This window comes from Erithacus rubecula (assembly GCF_903797595.1).
Source record: "Erithacus rubecula genome assembly, chromosome: 4".
Taxonomy (NCBI): domain Eukaryota; kingdom Metazoa; phylum Chordata; class Aves; order Passeriformes; family Muscicapidae; genus Erithacus; species Erithacus rubecula.
Window position 1 is genome coordinate 45,801,363 of NC_136686.1, and position 24,318 is coordinate 45,825,680.

Below are 24,318 nucleotides of genomic sequence, written 5' to 3' on the forward strand. Positions count from 1 at the left end.
GACTTTTTATTGTTTTGTCTTTAGCTGTATAATGAATAAGAGTGCATTTTGGTTTGGTTGACCCAAACTAAATCACCAGAATTTTAAGACCATCAAAGATATTTATTAAGACATTGAGGTTTGCTTCTTCCCCCCTACACACCCACATCATGGATGATCCTGTAAGGATCAAGTAGCAAGTTTCCAAATAAGCCCAGCATCCCAAGTAGGCCCAGAGACAAGTCCCAAATCTGTGGATTGTCCCAAAGCATTACTAGAAAAGAACAAACTACCATAATTCCACAAGCTTCATTTGTCCTAGATATATTCTAGGGTAACTCAGATTTGGATTGCTCTCAATCTTTGAGACAGTTCTACATTCAAAATTGTATTAGGATTTCTGTTATGGGAATTACATATCCTTTTATCTGTTGCTGTCATGTATCCCAGTATGTATTATGGGTGAGAATATATGAGTATTATTATTATATATACTTTCATATATCTTCTCATCCAAATTTATCAGATTGTGTTAGCACTGAGAAAGTAGGATAAAAGAGAACGAGGCAGCTTTGCTGAAGACAGTGAGAGGTGTTGGTAGTTGAATTTATGTTAAAAGTTGATTAGTTACCCTCTCCTGATGTCATTGAAAATGTTAAATTAATTGCTTTAGTTATATTCAGTTTTCCTGTCTACCCTTCTAGAGAGGGGGTACTAATTTTGCATGTTATATATAAGTGTCCTAAACCTTAAACTCTTTAGGTTTATTGCTTTTGCTCTTTGGATTAGAGGCCAATATTTTTCCTGAGGGAAAATATTTTTTGTTAATACTCAGTATTCCATATCATTCTTACAAATGCCCAAAGCTAAAGTAAAAAATACAATACAATTGCAATATTAATAATCGTTTAAAGAGTAGGTGGAATGCAAACAGTAATGGGCTCCAGTAAGCAGTGAGCCAATATGGAGCTCCCTGTGTGATAAAGTACTTCTGCATCAGAGAAAATAATCCAAATTTCACCCTAAAAAATGTATTTGCTATCCATTTAGATGAGTGAAAAATGTTGTTCATGTTTGAAGATGCAATTTAGCTTGCAGCAGATGATTGAAAACTATCTTAACTGTTTTTTAGCTCTTCCGATGAAGGAAAAGAAAACTTTGGTGAAGGAAAACTTTCAACACTTTGCTTTGGTCTTCCTATATATGTTTGAGGATGGAGTGCTGCAGGATAATGAGTTTTATCACTGTGTGTGTGTGCAGCACTTCCAAATAGTGAATAGGGGTGTTTCCCAGCCAGGATGTAGGTGCCTTTAAACTCAGGGTGTAAATTGTATCACCTTCAGTGGAAACTACACAAGAGCTGAAAACAGACTGAGGACCCAGATGTGCACTGTGTCTTTTTGCTTTCCTTTGATTTCTTCATTTCCTAGTATTTAGAGTTTATTAAGCCTATTGTAGTCAGAATCTGAAATTCCCAAATGTCTGTTTTTCCTGGTATTGCAAACACTGGCCTTAAAACAAATTACCAGAGTACATGACATGGTGGCAATATTTCACTGTGTCCTTTTTCCTTCTCAGAGGATTAAATAGCTCCTCTCTGGGAATGTCCTCTCCTGTGACGTTTTCAAGATCTTGTCAGCTCCCCACCATAAATTTCCACAATGGGAAAATCCTTTTGAATCTAGCATGGGAACCTTACTGTAAGTTTGTATCAGATTCCATTTGATTTTTGTCCTTTTTATCCTGACCTTATGTATACAAAAGAGAGGGATTGCAAGGCAAGTCCATTTGTGAGAAAGGGATGATTCCCTCCTTCTCCTGGTTATGTTCAAAAAGACCTAACCCACAACAGTCACCTTTTTTTTTTTTTTTCCTGGTTGACTATGGAAGGCTACATGTGAGCAGGTGTTCTGAATGCAGAACATGCTAACAGAAGTTGAGAGAGGTGAGAGCCAGACAGAAGGTAAGTAAAGTCAGCACAAGCATACATGAAATCACAGCAAACATTAATGACATTCTAACTGCAGAACTGAAGCCCATGATTTTCATAGAGAGCTAAAGAAAGGGAAAACACCTTGTGGTCACTTTCAGTTAGAAGGCCTATTTTCCAGTTCTGTGGAGTTTTCTCTCCTTTCTTCTGAAAACACATTTACAAAAATAAGCATGTGTTTGTTCTTCTTCAGGTGTAAGTTGCCATGACAAAATCAGCTGGGGTAGAGCTCAGAGACAACTTTGCTGCTTCCTGGAGATGGTTGAGTTGTGCTTTTGTTTGTTTTCAAATTGAGAAGATTTCATATAACATGCTTTGAAAGAACTTCTTTTATGCAAATAATGCCACAATTGTTTTGTAAGTGAAACACAAGCGGGGCTAGCCTCTGTCTGCAGGTAAGCAGGAATGGCTTAAAAGTTCCCCTGACTGCAGTGGGAGAGGTTCCTGCTTATCTGAGCAGAGTATGCACCCAAAATCCCCTTCAGGGCACAAAAGTAAGGAAACAACCAGTGAATTGTTTTCACAGTACAAAAAGCCTTTCAGGAAGCAGCAGGGGGCAATAAGAGGTGGCGTAAAAATTAGAAAGTACCCCTTCCCCAGCTGCAAGAGGGAAATCTGGAGTTATGTTATTTACTGAGACCACCATCACATGCTATTAACAGGGGTAAAAGCCCATCAGTCAAATATTTGACTAGTCATGGTTTATAGGGATTTCAGAGACTTATGGAAAGATAATGCCTGTGTCCATTAGCTAGTTACTTAGAAATGCAGCGTTGGTTAATTCAGCCTTTCTGTAAAGAGTAATTATTATCTTCATTAACAATATATAAGATTTTAAGATTTACTCTTCTGCACCTCTCATTCCTGATATGTCTTCTGCATCTCAGTATTTACCCTGTATCATCCATTGCTCATTTTAAATGAGGTGGTATTGAGATTCTGTCATTGCCACAGATCTTCTGTCTTTCAGCCTCTTTTAAGCACCCTGTTCTCTAGTCCTTAGTCAGCTCAACTGTCAGAGGAATCAATGAGAGCAATGTTTGCATGGAGACTGTGCAGTCAAGTCTTGGAAAAGATGATGGCTTCACAGTGAAGGAATGTAGCTTATCCTGACCTATCTTAGGTCCAAAACCAGGTTTTTGTGTGAAACCCAGGTGTGTGAGAGTTGAGATCTATCCATCTGTACCTTGCTCAAATTAAAAATGCTTAAGTGAGTAATTATTAATCACAAGTAGTCTGTATTTTTAGTCTGAACAGAACATATATGGTGCTAATACATAATACATTATAATTTGAATATTTTTGATAGGAGCAGGGATGTAAAAGAAAATGTTCCTGCTAAATAACAGGACCTTTGTTCAGTGTCCAAAATATTGAATTAAATATCAACTTATTAGTAAAACATCATGCTCAGGAGCAATTGTTTCACTGTAAAGTCCTAAATTAAACACATACATTGACTGACCAATTTCGAATTTTACCACTGCCATTTTATTTTCCTTTTGGATAAACAGACCAAGCTTGATATTATGGGGAAGATCCAGAGAGGCTGCTTTGGCATCTGAAATGGGGTTTAGAGTGAGTTCAGGCACAAGTCCAACCAAGGGATCTAAAAAGCTAATACTGACTGGTCACAAAGCTCGCAGGTGCTTAGATTAACCAGTGTCTGTGTTTTGTGCAGAATATTCCCTGGATCTCACCTGAGCTGGAGTTCTGGAAGAGAGGACAGAGCAGTAGGAGGCTCTCAGTCCTGGCTGGGTTACAGCTCCAGCTAAGCTCCTTTGCAGTGCCCAGACAGGATGGAGCAAGGCACGGGTCCTGCTGCTGACAGGCAGCCTCCATCCCCTCTCCTCATCCCAGCTGGTTCAGCTCCAAAGCATCAGGACAGCTTTGCCTAGGAGAGCTCACATTCCACTATCTGCATCTTCCCACCAGGACAGGAAGAGGAGGAGAGTGAGGAATGGCCATGGGGTGGTGGACTGCTGAATCTCATGGCAAAAGGGCAGGAGAGTGCAGGCAGAGGCTGCGGAGAGAGGGCAGGGGGCAGAAACAGCAGAGCCAAGCCCTAGTCCCAGATTTATACCTCTGCTCATGCAGGGATGAGGACCATGGTTTTAAATCAGCTCCTGTATGGCAGGCACCACCCTACAGCTCAGCCTTTCTGTGCTATGCCTGTAGTAAACACCAGCACTAAGCCTGTTGTGTTTTGGAGGTGTTTTGTAAGAATGGATTTGTTATCCTCATTTCACCCCTCTGAGAAAGGTAAATACCCTCTGAAGGTTGGAAACAGCCTCTTATCTCACAGACTCCTTGAATCTGGCTCCAGATTTCCTAAGGAAGCATTCCAGGGTCTGAAGAAGTCCAAAACCTCATTCTGGGCCCAGTATCAATGGGAACCTCTGAAGATCAACAGTTGCACATTTAAGCTTCCCAGGTCTCTCCAAATGAGGGGAGAGGACAGGCTGAAAGAAAGTAAATGAACCAGCTGAAAAATCCTTTCAGAAACAAACACACACAGAAAGATCCCATTAGCATGAAAAAAACTCAGACTGCTCAGCCATCCCTGAACCCCTTCTTCGAACTACTGAGCTTTTCAGCATCTTCTGAAGGTCAGCACAATATTTCAAAATAAAAACTGTGGCTGATGGACCCTTGCTGAGGGACATCTGCCAAAAAAAAAAAGGGGAGCTGAGGCTGCTACAGATCAGCCACTCTGCTGATTGCAGCTGTGACACTGTTGCCTCTGGTGTGAGCCAGGCTGGTCCCAGGCCATTTGGGGATTTATGAACGCCAATACTGTAAAGTCCTTGGAAGGCAATCATGAATCACAGGTTCACAGCAAGGCAGCAGTCATGCCAATGAGTCGTCATTAACTCTGTTTCTAAACTGAGTGGAAGCAGGGCATCAGTTAAAGTGCACTGCAATAACATAAACTTACAGTGACAAAAGCAAGGTCAGCATTAAAAAGAAAAGGTCATAACCTCCTAACCAAACACAGATGGGAAATGAACACTATCCTTGACATTGTTCCTGTTTGATTATCAAAAAGCTGCTATGAAGCTAAGTAGACCATCAGGTTATTAACTTTGGTAACAGATAATGTATGAAGCTGAGGCATAAATAAAGACCCCATTGCTTTCACTGGCAAATTTACAAACACATCCAATTCAGTTTGTTTGTAGCTGTTTGTTTGGAGTGTTTGCACCCCATTTTCACTTGGGGCAAAGACCACCAAAGCTTTGCATAGAGGTGGTTTGTGTTTGGCAGGGCTGATTATCTCAAACACAGCATTACACAATCGTGGTTATACATTGTGGAACCTGCTTGAGCATGGAAGGAGTGCAGTCTGCTTACCAGAACTAAATAGACATGCAGACAAAGCACAGTACCAGCCCAACACAGAAGCAGCCCAATGGACTGTGGCAGGTCAGACCAGTTCAGCAGCCCCACAAAAGTTCCTAGATGCAAAGAGATGACTTGGAGGCAATTTAAAGTCCTTTGTACAGTGCTGACACAGGCCCACAAGCAAAGCTTTTTCTCGTTTTTTTTGCCTTTCCCTAGATAAGCCACCCCCAACACACTGAGTAAAGGAGAGCTGAGGGTCTCATTGCAGCCTTTGGGCCAGTTCTCCAGATCTGTGAGCCCAGCTCACTCGTACAGATGTGCTGATCTTGCTGGGACCCTGCACAGTTGCACAGTTTGACCGTGACATCTCAGCTTGACAAGCTGTGTATCAAGCAAGGCATCAGCATCCTTTTGGAAATCCTTGACCCTGAGTTTTGTTGCTAATTTGCCTTGTGGCTCTTGGAGACACATTACCTAAGAAGGGTGAAGTCATGGGACACAGTGGCATGCTTTATGTGTGCCCACCAAGCAGAAAGCTGCTGCCTGACACTGTCCTGCCAGCTCTTTCAGAGGAAACAATGGAGCCAGCACAATTTCTTTTGCTTAGTATCCTAGGTATTTGTACCACACCTTGGAAGAATTCAGGGACTTCTTGGGTTTTAGTTGCTGATATTATTATATTTACTATGACATTTAAAGGAGACTTGGTAATTTGGTGAGCTTGTAGATCAGTTGGTACCATTCTAATAAAATATACCTTACCATCACTATTTTGGTAGAGTTGCCATATATCTTATAATATACTTTACCATCTGTATCTGTTGACATATAGAACTTCTTTTTTTTTAGGAGATAAATGTTTGGCTGTGAAGACTTATTATCTCAGGGACTCCTAAGAACCATTAGCAGCAAATGACAATTAAACTGCAGGAAATGTCCTGCATCAAGATCATTCATAATTGCTGTTGGAACATTTAGATCAAATCTGTATGCTGTCTTGGTTACTCATGACTATCTGCCTTTTAATCTTTTTCATTTTTATGACCCATGCCATTCCTTTAATTATCACAGTATGGAAGGCTGTTAGCTTAACAAGACAGTAAAGGCTTCCAAAATATGCTCTGCATTTCAATACAAGAATTCAGGTAGATGGATGTTATAATCATAAAACATAAAGTAGCAAATCTAAGTGCTGAGACTAGTTGAGGGAATTGAGCTAACACTGCTTGCAGCCAGGTTTGCCTCCTTTATAAAAGAAGAACAATATTCCAAGGAAATTGCACTGTCCCCATTCAGTATAGACAACCACAAAATGTTCAGATTCGTGTAAAAAAGTTCATGCACAGGATCAACTCAGAAATGCAAGTAAATTGCTTTCTCCTACTATAAGGAGTTTTGATCCCACCAGAAACAAAGACTTGGATCTTTACCTGAGGTTGTGCGATTTCCTCAGTCCACCAGGGTGTATCTGCATTTATCTCAACTCGCTAAAGTTGATAAAGCCCTTTGGTTTGCATATGTGGTGAAAATAGGTAAGAAATGAATTAGTCTGTTCAAACATGAAAAATTTGAAGCAACCCCCCAAATATCTCCATATGTAGAACCAGAAGACCAACACTGCCTTGTGTCATGACATGTACTACACCATAGCATGTTACTCTACTCAGACACACATAGATCTTTCTATGCTTGTACTGAACCTTTGGACTGAGCAAGATGTTCATATATCAGTCCTCAGGCTGAATTATTTGCTGCAGATACCAAGCTTAAGTCTATGCTAGAACTGGATTTATTTTACTTCAGTTGTAGTGGCAAAGAGCCACAGTAACATTTCAGTTACTTTCTTACTGAAGTTCCACAATTGTCGACTTGCATTTCAGATGAACAGGATGCAACAATTGTGTTGCTCAAAGTTTGCTTTCTATTTTCCTGTTGCAGCAAAACAATACAATGTTTTTTTAAAAATCCTTCCATCCTTATCATCCAGGTGTGGAAAGCTGTCCTCTTCTATTTAAGGATCCAAATCTATCTACAAATATAAACATGAAGAAACAGTGAAGGTTCTACCTAATTTGGGGTATTTCCTCCCTGGTTTTCCTCCCAGTTATTCTGTGTCTATTTTGAATTTCTAGTCCATGTTCTTTGTGGAATTGATTCCTCAGCCCTTAAACTTCTCACATGAGAAGTTTCTCTGAGTTGCAAGAAATGCTGTATTCCACCTATTAAATTAATCTTTTGGAGCAATATATAGCTCTTGATCTGTTCCACTCATTTGTAATATATCATTGAGTATTTGCTGAGGTTCATTACAAAAGAACCAGAAGGGCCATTGTAGCCCATGACAACAAAAAATGATTAAATAAATCCAGTTGTGCTAGAGACCCATGACATGAGTTGGCTTTAAGATGTTAAGTTCTGAAGCAAGTTTCAAATAATATACACTACTGCACTGCAGGACACCTCCAAAAAAATGCCAAATGAGTGTAAGAATAGCATTTTCTCACTGCAAAGACTAGATTAGTGTTCTTGTGGTTTAAAGCCTGTTAAAAATAAATGTGCTAGACAACAAAAATGCTTCTTTTGATAGCTGCTGTGAATTATAGTGGTATATTGGACCCAGTAATGGACTGTGTATATTAAAGGGTGTGTTTTATGCAGGGATAATTTAAATTCATTTTTATGTGTTTGAATATTGTAAGGAAAGGCTTACAGATCAGTTGAACCAGCTAATGAAAGCAATTTCTTCTGACACACACGACTGCACTGTGTATGTAGAGGATTTAGTTAATGTTAGATCCTCCAGCAATTGCCTAGATTGTGCCCTGCCCAACAGTTCTTCCCCATCAGCCATCTGCATGCACACACACCTCTTGGAATAGCACAGAAACCTCCCAGCTCTGCTAGGAATTAATTTATGACCTAAATCACTTCTAATAAGTTCTTTGACTCTGTACACTGGGAAACTGAATTGTGCTAGAGTGCATACCATGCTATAGGAAAAATTATATTGCCACCCTAGTCAGGATTAGTGACCTAACCTAGAGCTAAAATAGCACTGAAGACAAGGGAACATGAATTTTATCTCAGATTAGCCATTTGAATTCAACTCAGGGGTAATTTGCATGTTTGCTGCTGACTTACTCGTTTTCCTTGTTATCTCTTTGTTGTCTTAAGATAACTAAGTTCAGATTTAAAACCCAATTTTTTTACCTCTGAATTTAGAAAGCAGGTTACCCTCACTTAGTGTTTTACATATAATCAACCTTGTATATAGATATAGTTGGTTAATCAGAGAATTCTGATGAAGACACATCCATTGTAAGCTTAATCTGTTGAAGCTCATGGTAGTGCTGTGACAGATTTGCAACAACTGATTGAAGTTGGATGAATGGAGCTGTTACCACCCTCTCTCATTTTCCCTGTCCTCTTAAATGATGATGCTTTCTCCATGGCACAGCCTCTGAACCACAGGGAGTCTGCACTGGCACAGATTTTAGTCCAAAATAGCAAAGCAAACTCAAGTCTCAGGAGGAGTAGTCACCAGGGTTATTCTGTATAAATTTGCCACCTCAACTCTGTCAGAGACCAAAGTAACAAGATTTACTCTCCCACTGGAAAAAGTATAAAAACATACTATCAGCTTTATAGAGGGGAAAAGGCTGACAATAGCGTTTTTGAAACATGAATTAACATGGCTCTGCTGTTACCTAACCTGAAACGACCTGTCTGAGGACTAAATATGTTCTTGTACAAACATGCTCTCTGTGGAATAGAGGACCCTGTCATTTCCTTTTTTGTAAAAAAGCAAGGAAAAATGAGATGCACCAAACAACCTACAAAATGCTTTCATGACAGCATGTTGTCTGAGCTTGTATAGATGCATGGAGTGCTTGTGATTAGAGATAAATGGGACCAAATTTTCTGAAATGAGGGAAAGGCAAACAAGCATGGCTGTGTTTCCTGGCTTCCTTGCATATATACCAGCTTGGACATATTCCACAATAAGGCCAGGCCTGACTTGTCAGTACAGTCACAAACAGTACAAAGAGGAGACATGATGTTCAATATTTTAAAATTATCACCCAAGTCATAATTATAGGGAATGAAATTTGTAGGAAGAAGATTGCCATTGGGAAACTGTTAATGGTACAAAAACACTCAAAGCACCAACCATAGCACTCACACTGATATGACACATCATTACCAACCATTTGCATTTGGTTAACCAAAATCTATTTTCCCATCAGTTTTACTGGCTACAATCTGATGAGGGATGGAAAAATGAGCACATCATGACACTGGCTTTGAAAATATCCCTTACCAAAGGAATAATCCATGCACAGCTATTGCTCACTGCTAGCTATCACAGGCCAAAGCTTACAAGTCATCTTGTAGATGCTAAAAATAGACAGATGAAGGACAGTAGACAGATGAAGGACACACGTGACAAAGGAAGGTCACAAAAGATTGAAGAGCTTCCATCATTCAAACTAAGTAAAGAAACAAAAGGTTTCCTTGTTTTCTTTCTGCAACCGATAGTCTGCAGCTACTTCTTTGAGCTATAGCACAGTTATTATGGTTCCAATTCATCAAAACTCTTTAAGTTCAACAAATTACATTTGAATGTGTGCTAAGGAGAGCTACTGGGCCTTTGAAGAGAGGAAATACTTAATTTTTAATTCACCAAAATTTCTCTGCTTCTTCAGGGTGTATTCGGGTGAAGTGTATTTGCAGTGACAAAAGAGCAGCTCTGTGCTGGAGGTTACAGTGTTGTAATAGAGAAAAAACCTGGGCCAGATGCACATGGAGAGACCTCAAATGTCATGAGACTGAGTAAGAAGCAGCAGAGTCTATATGATGTGAGGACTGTGAAGTACAGACTACTCCTGCCATTCCTATGTTCTCCCTAAGCTATAAATATGTCAGCATAGGGCATGTTCCTTCTGATACCAGGCATCTTGAGAAGATTCACAGTTTGCTGGAGACATGGACTATGGTGAACCATTTTCCCTAAAGAGCTGCCCATACATCTGAGACAGAGCTTCCCATAGGTGGGAATCAACAGATTTCTGTCTGGGAAAATGCTTGAAACATCTCAAAATTATACAAAGGAAAGCACTGTGATGAGACTCAAGCAGAAGATAAAAGATTACTTGGTTTTCATTTATTGCTCATGTTTTCCTTCCTGTAGTAGTAAAATAAAGTACCTATTATTCCTGGCATTCTCTAAATCACACTCAATCCCACCTTTGTTCTTACTGTAAAATTTTCCATTCCAGCCTCACTTGCTGAAGGAGTCTAAGGTGAAATTTTTGTCTCCAGAGCATAGATTGAAATCAGTGGTGTTTTACTGAGTGTAGGCAGATCAGACTATCTGAGGATACTGGTCTCACATCCCAAAATATGGTTGGAGTGAAAGAATATGTCAGATAGCATTTATGGCTCTAAATACCCCTGCAGTGCACACTGGTGCTTGTTGTGGGACAATTAGGGGTCCTCTTTTTCAGACACTGGAAGGATAGGGAGGATTGTAAACTGAAGACTGAGGGACATACTGGGTGGGAAATCTATCTGGGAATATGGAAACGAGACCATAGCACAGAGTATACTGCAACAAATAAGGTGCCTGGCCAAGTAACCTTCCTTCCACCTTTTTTTTTCCTGTGTTGGTGATCAGTCAGCCTCATCCTCACACAACTCTTGTCCCACCCATTCCTTTCTCTCTCTCCTCTGCAGGGCCAACTCTGTTAAATGGGTTTAAACTTACTGCAGTAAGCAATATACCTACCTCTGCCTGGTGTCAGAAATGGGGCACTTTTGGAATTTTCTGCATAATCTAGTATTTGTCAGAACATGTAGACTCATCAGAAGTGAATCTGCAGGAATGCATCAGTTTCAGCAGTTTCTTGGGTGGAAGTGCTGGTTGAAGAGAGGCAGACAGTCAGACAGGCTCCCACTTCTCCCAGTGCTGGGGCCTTCATTGGCACTGGCCAGGCAGGATGTCAACACAATTGTTCTTGGATCATGTGTGACTTCTGGGTGTTTTACACAAACTTTGAAAGGTCTTGGTTTCATCCCAGCACAGAGGAGAAAAGATTTCATGATAGCAAGATGTTATAGAGGATGAGAAGACAGTTTCCTGCCTTATACAGTATGGAGATCAGCAGTTTGTGTACTGGGACTATTTTCTTATATCCTTGCTCTTTTTTCTTTTTCTATCAAATGTAAATCCAGGCTAGATTTGTTTCCAGGATTCTGTTATCACTAATTAATATCAGAAAAATGTTACTGATTTGAAGGAAGATCTTTATGTCTCAATACTATAAGTGTGACTTATTTTTACCAGCTAATACTTGCTAATAGCCTGTGTTTCTGGTTTTTATCTCGAACTGTTGATCATGATTCTTATCTGATAACAGGGAGGAAGAACAATTAGTTTCCAAAACCTATTATTTTGTGTAATTAAAGAGGTAAACCACAGAAAGAATTCAGTGGATGCTGAAATAAAGCACCACAAAAATTATTGATGGATTGTTTTAACCAGTCTAGTGAAAACACTAGATTTATACACAGCTGAAACAGCTCTGGCCTATAGTCATATTTTCATTCTGCATAAAGTCCTAATGAAATAAAATATTGGTACAGATTCCTATTTTTAGTTTGTAATTTTCAAGGTCATCTATTTTTAATTCTTTCAGTGGTCACAAGCATTTCTTGATTAGCAACAATTGCCTAACTATAGTCAAACTAGAGGGATTTTCCCAAAGTATGTGATCATATTGCTGTTAGAATGCATAATTGTTTTCTCCATGAAGAAGCTAAATTTGGCTTAGCAGCTGTGTCATGAAGCTGACAGAAAATATCTGGTGTGACAGGGCATAGTGTGGATACTGCTCTGAAATGCTCATAACCACAGTTCATTTCATTGGTCTCTCAAGGGGGTGAAATATCACACAAGTCATCAGCCTTTGGTTTTTCAAGCCACATCAAACAACTGTGTGGAGAAGTAAAAAAAAAGAGAGAAGTGCTAGGTGGTTTGATTTCATCAGTTAATGGCTGTAGGTCACTTGATAGCCCTTTGTTTACAATACAGCAATATGCCTGTATCTTGTAAGGCTCACCAGAGTGACTTACTGCTGTGGTACAGGGCCTAAAATAAAGCTTGCACATGCCAAGCACCACATGATGCATAAAATATTCTAATAATATATTACAAAGCCTTGTCAACACTAAGGAGAATGACTATTCCAAGAAGTAGGTCTGGCTGAAAAAAAGATATTTTTTTTTCCAAACTGGACCTTTATGAAAGACAGTGGTTTGGGGAACGTGGTGGGGGGGACAGAGAGAGAGAGAGAGACAAAGAGAGAGGGGTTTTTTTCCTTTGGTCGGATGGAGAAGTGTCTCTTCCTTGGTTAATCAAAAATATCAACAGAATAAAAGTCTGCTCTAAGTCAAATCTTGATGTTATTTCATGTCTTTTCTTACTTTTGATCAGCTGTGCTAGGAACCCATTTACCCCCTTGAGAACTTGACAGGTATCTTATATCCACACTCTGAAGTTCTCCAAATTCTTTGTGTGCCATTGTGTCCTAAGTGTCCTGGGCAGTTTTGCTTTCAGCTGTGTGTCCACCATCCTGTTCTAAACCACATCAGTCAGATGGTTTAATGCCATTGTGGAAGTAGTGCTCTCCCTTTTGCTGCTCTTCAACCTGCCAAGGGGTCTTGAGAAATTCATCATAAGAAATTCCTTCTGAGAATTGTTCGAAAGGTGGTGAAATGGGAACCCACAAAGAACAGTGATTATAGCCATTTCTAGCACAACTATTATGACACTAAACAAGATTGCAACACTTCTTAAACTGAAATAGTTCAGCTACTACATGCAGCCTAGAAACGGGTTTCTGTTGTCTGATAAACTGACAGTTTAGTGTATGAAATATAACCAGTTTTTCTATTAAATATATTTTGACAGATTAGATCTCTGACAATGAAGCCTTTTACTGCATATGCCTCTGGGTTTATCGTATTCCTGTTTGCCTTGCTGCAGAGGAGCCATGGACAATGCAAAGAAGCAGCTAAAAAATCAGAGATGAATCTTGGTGTAAAATACGATCTTCCTAACTTCGTTGCAGACACACCAATTCAGAATGTAGTTTTATACAAGCATCATGTTTATATTGGAGCAGTCAATAAGATTTACGTACTAAATGAAACTCTCCAGAACATCTCTGTGTACAAGACTGGGCCTGTTTTGGAGAACCCTGACTGTGCACCATGTGAGGACTGCCGAGATAAAGCCAATTTATCTAACAGCATATGGAAGGATAACGTCAACATGGCACTGCTTTTAGAAACTTATTATGATGATCAGCTCATTAGCTGTGGTAGTGTGTCCGGGGGCATCTGCCACCGTCACATCATTCACCCTGACAACCCTGCTGACATTGAAAGCGAGGTGCACTGCATGTACTCACCCCAGGCAGATGGAGAAGCCGACAACTGTCCTGACTGTGTGGTTAGCACTTTAGGAACCAAAGTTCTGGTGACCGAAAAAGACAGGTTTGTCAACTTCTTTGTTGGAAATACTGTGACATCTACATTTCAACCTCCACATGTGCTGCATTCAATATCAGTTAGAAGATTAAAAGAAACACAGGACGGTTTTGAGTTTCTCACGGATCAATCTTACATAGATATCCTCCCTCAGTTCCGTGACTCGTATCCCATTAAGTATGTCCATGCCTTTGAAAATGATCACTTTGTCTATTTTTTGACTGTACAGAGAGAAGCTCTTGACTCACAGTCTTTTCACACTAGAATTATCCGTTTCTGCACTTTAGACTCAGAGATGCGTTCCTACATGGAAATGCCTCTTGAGTGCATTTTTACTGAAAAGCGAAGGAGGAGGTCCATCCGAAAGGAGGTGTTCAACATTTTGCAAGCTGCCTACGTAAGCAAGCCTGGTGCAGCTCTAGCACATGAAATGGGCCTTGGGCTCAGTGATGATATCCTCTATGGTGTTTTTGCACAAAGCAAACCAGACTCTTCTGAACCAACCAACCGATCTGCTGTCTGTGCCGTCTCTGTGCGAACCATCAACGAGTTCTTCAACAAGATTGTTGACAAGCAGAACATGAAATGTCTCCAACACTTCTACGGGAAAGACAGCAAATACTGCTTGAACAGGGTAAGTGATAGTTGATTTGTTACATTTTGGAACTTTTGTTCTCTCTTGCCTGTTCCATTTCCAGGTATCCATCCCTTCAGTTTCAGTTGCAATATGTAAGACCCTGATCATTGCAGACTGCTTAGCATTGATGTGGATTACCTCTAAAAGGATTGGTTCCTGTAAATTGGGTATAAAAATTGATGAGGTCTTTATGGGGCTAAAAAACATAGGTTTTTTGCTTGAGAAACTATGATGCAGATAAATGGAACATTTGGGCAGTTATTTATTTTAATATTCAAAAAAGTATTCATAAACATTCGTATTCATGTGCACTGAAGAGTCCCTGAAAAACATCACGTACTTAAAAGTATGTTAATGCTGAATCACTGCCCTTCTCAGAAAAAAAATGAAAGAGCTGGTTTGGAATATGCCATGAAGAGCCAGATTGTAATGTAGTTACTCATGCTTGGTACTGAAACAGTCCGACTGACATCAGTTTTCTGCATGAAAGAAGTGTCAGTGAAATCTGTATCTGAACAAGGGTTCAGGTGGTCTTGGGTGGGAGGATTGCATTTCTGTACACTTCAAGAGGTTGCTGCTCTCCAACCATATGAAATACAGTGAGCAGAGAAAGCACAGAAATTTTCCTTTTCCCTTCTGGCCAGTGCTGGTTTCAGGTCTTGTAAAAGAAATACAGAATCTGGAATGGGATAGTTGCACAGTTACTTTGGAACATGAAACATTAGAACTTTTAATCACCTGCTTATGAAGCAGGCCCTTAAATATCCTACCTGGAGAGCTTCATTTTCTCCAATACAGAAGATTTGGAGCTCAGAGGTGGCACACTGTCTTGTACCAGAGGGCCAGAGCCTCTGTGGTGGGGCTCTGCTCAGGCTTCTGTCAGGACAGATCAGCAGCTCAACCTGCATTTAGAGGTGGATGGTACCTGTCATATCCCATTGTTGGGACAGCTCAGAGCAAGAGTGGGAGCCACAGACCTTCTTCACCTTATCACCAGTGTCCTCTTCAGCACAGCTGCTCAGCACAGGGCATCAGGTTAGGATGTGGGCACAATGCCCTGGCTGGAGATGGGAGTCTAATTTGTCAAAGAGAAAGGCTGCTCCCCAGTGCCAGAGGTGAGACAGGGTGGTCTGAGGAGAAGAACCCATTACAGAGACCCTGTGCCTTCTCCCCAGCAGCAGCAATGTGCTCAGAGGGGGTCTGAAGCAGTCTGAGCATAACCACAGCAGCCTTGGCATTTGGGGGATGGCTGCTTATAGCAGGCTCCAGGTATTCAACACAGATGTAGGCATTGACAGTGGATGCTGATACAACAGCCCCAACAGACACAGCATTTCATTCCCTTTTCTGTGAGAGGGGGACAGGCAATTTTCAGGAACTAAAAACAAGTTAGCAAACATTCAGCACAATATCTTATCTCTCTTCACTGTGTTATTGCTGTCCTAATTTTTCATTTCAGGTAGTAATATCCTCTTTTTTCTTTTTCTTTCTTTTTTTTTTTCATTTTTCACTTCATTTTTTACAAGAACCATTGTCCTTCTCTGAAAGTATTTTATTCTATATTCCTGGGGTATATGATTTGTGAATGACTGTCTTTAAAGCTTGTGGCCTTTAACTTATCTCATTCTGCACTTGCCTATACACACATTTCATAAGGTGATCTCTTCAAAGCAAAGTATACCATTAAAATATTGACAGAATAATTTGCTGCTTTTCACATGCTGGGAAGTAGTTTCATGTTTCAAAGCTTTTCCAGAGTCTGCTGCTGCTTTGCATATCAGAATGAATGTCTTGTACTGCCGACGTGTTTATTATAGTTTCCTATTTTCAAGAAATGTCATCATAGCTCTGATTTCTGCTACATTAAATTGATAAAGGGAAAAATGTTTCTATGATTTCTTGTGGTTCTTTTAAGTGGGATAAAGGCAGCCAGAAATTTTTGTTCTGATTGTTTGCTTGACACTGAAATATCAAGACTGTCAAGCTTTGCCATTCCATTTCCTGTGCCTTATTCCAGAGGACTCATTAAGGCTCCACTAAAAAGTGTCCTTTGAGGTTTTTTGGGTTTCAGCTAGCCAAAAAGATTGGCAATAATTTTCTGACCATCCTTTATACACCTGTTTTTCTCTGGTGTGTAAAGTAGACCTGAAGGGTTGGAATTTGAAGGAAGGGAAGGGGCAAACAGAAGAAGGAAAGCACATTATTTCTTACATTTGTCCCAAAAATGTCAAATCTCATCTTTCCTGATTTTACTGGAGATTAAATAATAATTAATAAAAAGGTGTCTCAAACCCCTTAACTCTTCTTAGACCCCTCTTTGTATATTACAAAAGTGTACATGAGGGTATAAAACATTTTTCCCCTTTTTGTAAATCACCTTCAACTTAAAAGAAAGCTTTTCTAAAATCTGAGAGTTTGTCACAGTTTATTTTTGCCAAGTTCAAAACTTGTTTCTGTAATGTAGCCAAGATGATCTTTGATGTCGAGAGGGTAAAACCACAGACCACTCATGCAAGTGAAAGGCACTGATCACTGCAAAATTGAGTCATAGGACAGTGAAAACAGTCCAGCAGTGAGTATGGTATACCACTAACTTCAACATTAAAAAGAAAAATGAGCCTCTATCACTCCTTGCAAGGAAATGCTCTCTGATAATTTACAGTTAGAGTCTGATTGATGAAAGCCATTTCATGCTATCAAAAAAAAAGTCCCATAAGACAATTGTATGTAATTTTGTTGGACTTTGGGTAGTCCATCTTTTTAAGTGGCTGTCCCTCAGGGCTGTTTAATCTGAGGCTTCTAAAGGTAGAATTAGACCAAAATAAACCTGAGTGATGCATCCAAAACACTTCCTCAGCTTGTTGTTCTCATATTTAAAGCAAAAGTAAGAAAAAATTCTACTCTTGATGTGATTGGCAAAATTTGTTCCATTTTGGCCTTGTTTTCTAAAGGAATGAAGTTTATGGGGTTGTGCTATTTTAAATGTCTTTATGTTAGTTATCCTTACAGCCTCAGCAATAAGGAATCTGAAAGATGTGAACTCAAGTGTGAGTCCAGGGACAGGTCCCATATAGGCATAGCTATGGAAACTGATGAAATTTTAGGAGCACCTTTCTAAACATCAGAAGGACTAACAAGGACTGGAGAAAGTATTGCTCACCCATGGGAAAAGTCTCCATCAGAGCTTGTTTGAAGAGCAAAGTCAACCAACCACAAGATATAAATCCAGACACAATTGTGCTTCACTCCAGTGCTCATGGAAAACTTCATGAAATCAAAATAAAACATTTCCAGTTGTGTTTAAGTGTAATAGATATTAAACCAAAACCTGGGCTCACTGAAGTCAGGGTTAGGAAAAGTGAATCTGATGGAGTATCTGATTGATGTCAGATGTACTTCAGCAGAGCTGTGACCAGTTAGTACTGCCACCTAATAATTTCCCTTAGTGAAGAGCTGGCTGACACTTAAATGACAGCAAGATGGAAACAGAACTGGCTTTGAATTAAAAGAAAAATGGGAAGTAATCGCGTAAGGAGGTTTTATTGCTTGAGTCAGGACAAAGATATCTGAGAGGTAACTGTGGGGGGTTTTGCATCACTGTTCAGGAATCTCCCACAACAAAGAGAAAACTGGATGTACTCTTTAAGCAGAGTTTATTTGGTCAGTTAGTCATTATCAGCCCCAGTGTGGTATCCTCAAAGCTGAGGTGTGCTTGGATGAGGAGACAAATGCTGCTTACTTCATTTGCAGGCATAGTCCAGTAGTGTGCATCTTTACTGTGGATTAAATGGCATTTTCTAGTGAGGAAGATGTATTGGTTTCAACCTTTACAATCTCAATTATACATTTCAGTTGTCATTGGATAGATCAAGATCTTACAGGATTTTTTGTCCTTTCTGCATCACTTATGTGCTAAACAATTATAAGCCAAATTACCTGACTTTAATAATTATGGACTTACATAATAAAATACTTCTAGAATGAAATCCAAATTCAGGTCTGTAAAGATCTTATGTTTTTGTTTTTTCTACAGGTAAGTTCAGGTGAAGGCCTAAAACACTTAGACCTTACAGGAAAAGAGAAACCACAGATAGGCTTTTGCCACCATGCTCCCATAAAGTGTCATAAAGCAAGACAAACTGGTCACAACACCTATTAGATAAAAGGCATAAACAGTTGGAGAACTTGAAAGGAAAACAGAAGATCACCAAAATAAAAAATAAAGTGAGAGTAAAATAAACACATGGTGATGCTTCTGTATTACCATTACACACATGATAGATGAGTAAAATTAGGTTATGCTTGTATTGTAATGGAAGAAAATAATTGCTGCCTTCTATCAGGAAACCACAAAGGCACTTATTGATCTGTCATCTCAAGGCTGTGTCTAAGAATATTTAATAAAATAAACAGAGACAAATAACTCTTTTGAGGAGGCCCTGTAACTGTAATATCCCACACCATTTGGCATGAAATTTTGGCAGGTTTAAAAATAACACCATGTATCTCTGATTAAAATGGGTTGTTGTAAATTACTTAGATAACCTCACAGCATGGAGATGTTTTTATACGGCGAGTAGAATGTGACTGAATATTTTCACTAAAAGTCAGGCACCAGAATCCATTAGATTATTTCAGTCATTATTCCTCTGGAAATGCTGTATCAGATGGCATACAGCACTCTGCCTGGGCACAAAGTCTCTTCCCATTCATATGCAAGCTCCTCTGTGGGGTTCTGACATCTCAGAACAATAATGAGGAGGGCAGAATGATGGGCAGAGTGCACTGGCACCTTTTAATTCATGCTTAAACCCCAGTAATAAGGGGGTGGGTGCATGCACATTCCTGCTCTGCCCTAAAACCTGGCAGCACCCAGGGTCTCTGCTGTGCCACATGGACATCCTCGTGGGGGAGTTCCTGGGGAAAAGACAAGGAAAAGGGCAGGGCAGGGAGTTTTTGGGAAGGTACCCCACCACTCCTTGTGGAAGATCTTTTTGCAGACTCTTCCAAGCTCCAGGAGCTGTGGAGTTTGGGGGCTAACCTCTTCATCAGTGACAGCTGCAGAAACTGCAGTTTTCCTTCTCCTGGTGTCCAGTTAGGGACCTGTCTTTCCTTGCTTCCCAGTGCTGCTGCTTGGCATTTTATCATCTTCTTGATGAAAGCTGGATTTCTCTGTGAAAAAGTAGTATCCGTTAAGCTACCATTTTCTGCAAAGGGCACAGCTTTATCAGCCAGAGTTACTAATAATGTTCCATTTCCAGACTTTTTAATCAAATTCTTCCACTGATGGCAGGGTTCCCTATTGGTTATTAGTGTGGAAAAGTGACTCTGCTGCTTTTCTGTGGAATTGCAGAGAAATCATTTCAGGCAGAAAGTAATTTTTATTTTGTTAAAATTGATGTCTGGTCATGTGGTTTTCATGTCTCAGCTTCTGAAGGCCCCTAAATAAATCTAAAGAATAGAACTGAAGAGAGTATAATTTTCTTACCCTGTGTAGCCTTGCAAATTAGAAAAAAATTACAGTCCTACTGAAAGAGATGTCCAAAAATGTCTACTAGTAGTTGTATAATACTATGGACACTCCCTGAAGATGCATAATATTTAGATCTGAGCCTCTTTTCTTAAAACAAATTCTAAGACTCCTTAATCCCGGATTAAGTTCATGCCCAGTCTGCTGATGACTCTTCTGCAGTGGGACCATCTCAGCCCCTTTTGAAAGATCTGCCTGGATGTCTTTAAGCACAGTTCCAAGTTCCAGAGAAATAGAAGCAGATTATGCAGTGCAGTGTGTGCAGATCCAAGTCCTGGATTCATCCCACCTGGCTTTGGTTGGTGTCTGACCCATCTAGGCAAGCAATGAATTTTGCTCGAGTTCTGCTGCCAAGCAGTGGAGAGACACATAAGTCCTGACCAAGCAGACATCTGCCTTTCAGCTCACTCAGCACCCACCTTACCTCAGCAGTTTTGTACTCACTCCACTTATTCTGACTCAGGACCACATCTGGCCATCATTATTGCTCACTAAAGCAACAGTAGGTAATTATTATCCAGGAGAGAGCTGTGTTACTCAAACTTTCTAGGTGGTATGTGGGTTTCTGATCTCAGACAGCTTTTGCATCAGAGTGGAATTACTCCTTATTTCCAAACATACAAGTAAAACCAGAATCAAATCCCACAGTAAATTAAAAAAAAAAAAAATTATGCCAAGGAAGAAGATCCATGGTATAAGTGGTTCAGAAAGCAAGTGTAAGCTACATGAAATTATTACTTGCACTGTCTACAGGGTGTGTGAAAACAAAGAAATGCTAGAGAAGTGATCTTGCAGGAAGTGGTAATGACAGCTTTATTTTCTTAAGGCAGATGTCACCTGCTTTTATACACAGCCTGTGGAAATTAGGGCAGAATGCATGATTTTCTTCTAGTTTCTTGACTTCTTTCTGTCCCACGTCTTGCACCACTGTTTTGGCTGGACATGCAGTTGTTGTGCAATGTTTTGTTGGAATAAGGGTCTCCACACTCAGAGTTATCTTTGGATAACTGGTCTAGATGGAATTTCCAGCTTTTCTATTTTACCACAGCTTCCATGTTACTGAGGACTTCTATGAAAAATGAACCTTATAAATGCTACACCTGTGCAGCAAAATTGCTTTCATCAGCACAATATCTCCAATGCATTGCTTTATTTCTTAAAAATGTGTAATTAGTCAACACCTCTTCTTTGATAATCTGTATACTGAGTTAAATGCTAAATTAATATAAAGGAAATCAGCAAAATACAAAGATTACTTAGGTCCATTTTGTCTGCTGAATCAATAGGATTTACTTAGTGCTAATGCACTAACCAGATTATGAGAACTAATGCAGTACTGTTCAATGACAAAAGCAAATAACTCTTTGAATGATCTTGACAAAAGAACATGAAATCATCTTAATTTGTATTAACTAATTACATTTAACATAGATGTTTTTTACTTATTACCTTAAGTGGAGCATCAGTACAGTGACTTCCTTCCCCCATCTCATTTTAGGAATAGATCAAAGCAACAAGTATTAAGAGTTGCTGAAATGATACTGTGTAAAATTTTACACTGATGGAGTTCTTTAAAAAAAATTATTCTCAGAAAGGGACATGCTTTCTCTGTATTCCATATAAAAATCTTTGAATTGCTTTCAAATACATGAGGAGTATTGGGAAGAGGAGGAAGGAAGAAGAGGGAAGCAATTCTTTATTTAAAACAAAAAGAGGAAGAAACTCTTCTACCTTTTAGAGTAAAGCTTCATTGCCTCAGCAGAAGTTCTTAGAAACAGGGAGCCCAGTCCCCTGTCCCAGGCAGGTTCTGTCCTGTATGAACACTGGACTGAGTTCACAGCACCCACACACCCTCAAGGTGTTGTTCACCAGTCAAGAAGAAACCAGAAGCATTGTGGCTCTGCTTCCATGGGAACTGCTTAGCACATGAATTGGCTTCCACTGGCAAAATTGAGCCCTACAATATGATTCATTTTTCCATTCCTTAGGATATTACCATGATGATGATCAAGTCACTCTCATCCTCAGTCTTCATCCTACCTGACTGCACTGAATTATTTGGGCTAGAATTACATTCTTGTATTTTCAATGGAGAGAATCAGTGATCAAATGCACTTCTCACCTGAAGAGAAATAATGCAAACTACCCAGAGAATTAGGGTGTATCAAGAACAGAAAGGTGTTGGCTGAAAATACAAGGAAATATTTAGAGAGGAAAAAATTATAAAGTTCTTCTTTGTTCCTCATGGTTACTCTTCCTGTTCAGAGTCTGCTGTACATGTAAATTCTTCACCATTATGTGCTTGGTTCCAATAGGACCCACTCTGAAAACTGTAGTTTTATTATTTATCCTAATTCACTGACTTCCACAAGAGAAGAGATATGGAGCTTACACACTCTCAGGTTTTAATGGACTTGGAACCAATTTGTTATGTAGAATCCCCTATTCATTGAGGAAGTCTACAGTAGTTTCTTTGGAAAAAAAAATTTTGCCATTTGCAAAAATCTGGCTGCAGTTCATTTAAAAATAGCTTATTTCTCCCTATTCCATGTTGTGCCACAGACCTTGAGGGTCTTTTCCAACTTAAGGTATTCTTTGATTCTGTGAAAGGAGAAATGGTATTGGCTCTTATAGGTGACAACTTCTCTTGAGGGAGAATCCCAGAGTTCATAGCAAAAAAGAGTTGATACTTAGAATTCTGATTCTTGACAGCCAAACAGTTTAAAGTCATAAAAGCAAACCAGCAGGAAATAAAACTCATGCAATATTCTTACTTTCATTTGAGCTTTACATCATAACTGCAGTATTTTATGATTGACACTAGGAAATATCACCTAGTTACTTTCAGACCATTTCTCCAATTTGTCAAATTAAATTTTAATTTTAATGATGTCCTCCAAGTGGCTCACAAGACATTATGAAATGTTCTGTAGCGATTAAGTCATTGACTTCCAGTTTATTAAGACATTAAACATAATATCAAGACATTATACATAATATCACTTTCTATATGAGCACTGCACTTAACTAAGCAGGTTTTGACCATCTCTAGAAGAATGACCCTGGAGGAGTGTTTCTCCAATTTGCAGTCACTGCAAATTAGAGAAAAGCTCACAAAAATATATTTGGATTTTTTTTTTCTCACTGGGTATAGTATTCAAACTAGAGACTAGACTTTTGGATCATTTTTCTGACACTGACCTAACCAGGTATTTTTCTGAGATTTTCATTAATTTCTGTAAGAATTCCTTCCTCACTTTGCACTTTTGGCTTCAAATGTGCAACTCTCTGAAATATTTTATTTTTATGCTCACTGAATATGACATGAAAACCATCAGCTGCAAAAGAGTGACAGCTCCTGATAGCTCAGCTCAGTGATGTCTAGAGACTTTTTTAGCATATTTGTCTTCTGTGGACCAAATCAAGGGTAAATTCCAAAACACCACAACTTCCCGTATGAACAAGATAACATTAATTATCTTCTAGTCTTCTGGACACAGCTGTAAGGCAGGGCTTGCTCACACCTCACTGCATTCCAGCAGCACACCTGTGCCAGTTTAACAGTAACAAAGCCCTCTCTGTGAATCACAGGCACAACTGGCACCTCTTGTCCTACAAGAGGAGCAGTATAGCTGAACCCAAGCACTTACCCGTGCTCTAATCGTCCCTTTCAATACTTGTGTGATTTCTCAGTGGAACTTGGCATAACATCCAGAGTGCATCATCTGACATCAGTTATTTTTCCACATTGACAGCCAAATGGATAGTTATGTGTATACTGGGAGAGAGGAAGGGAGGGAGGGAGGGAGGGAGGGAGGGAGACAGAGAGAGAACCAGGCTTAAAAGTGTTAATTTAAAGCAGCATCTTTGACAAAGTTTTCCCTGTTATCAATCTTCCTTTAGTTTTCTAAGTAGCCTTTTATATCTCTGTATTTCTACTCAAAGATCAAAGCCTTCCTATTTCTTGAACAGCCAACCCTACATTATGGTTAATCCATGAAGAGCCAGGTTTTGTAAGAACCATATGTGTAACAATCTGTAGGTTCTTCAGCAGATAGACAAAATTATGGCATCTCAGAGGAAGGCTGAGCTGACTTTGTGGCTTTGTAGAAGCTAAGAAAGGTGTCCAGGCAAGCAGGGAAATCTAGCCACTTTTTCCAAAGAGCTTGAACAGGGTTTCATGAGGCAGCATGTTAGGATGTTTGAATTGTGCTGAAATGACTATGTAGGAGGAAGTACTTTAAGCTTAGCACAGAAGCACCTCTCTCCAAAGTCTTTGCTTAT

The 24,318-nt window shown here is 39.6% G+C and overlaps 1 protein-coding gene across 1 annotated transcript in view; it reads left to right on the forward strand.

Moving 5' to 3' along the window:
• Positions 1 to 24,318, forward strand: part of MET (MET proto-oncogene, receptor tyrosine kinase) — an 89,116-nt gene that overhangs the window by 6,325 nt on the left and 58,473 nt on the right. Inside the window, exon 2 of the mRNA XM_079304704.1 lies at positions 13,287 to 14,501. Within this exon, the coding sequence (XP_079160830.1) occupies positions 13,302 to 14,501 (1,200 nt within the window). The 5' untranslated portion in view covers positions 13,287 to 13,301. The remainder of the gene's footprint in view (positions 1 to 13,286; positions 14,502 to 24,318) is intronic.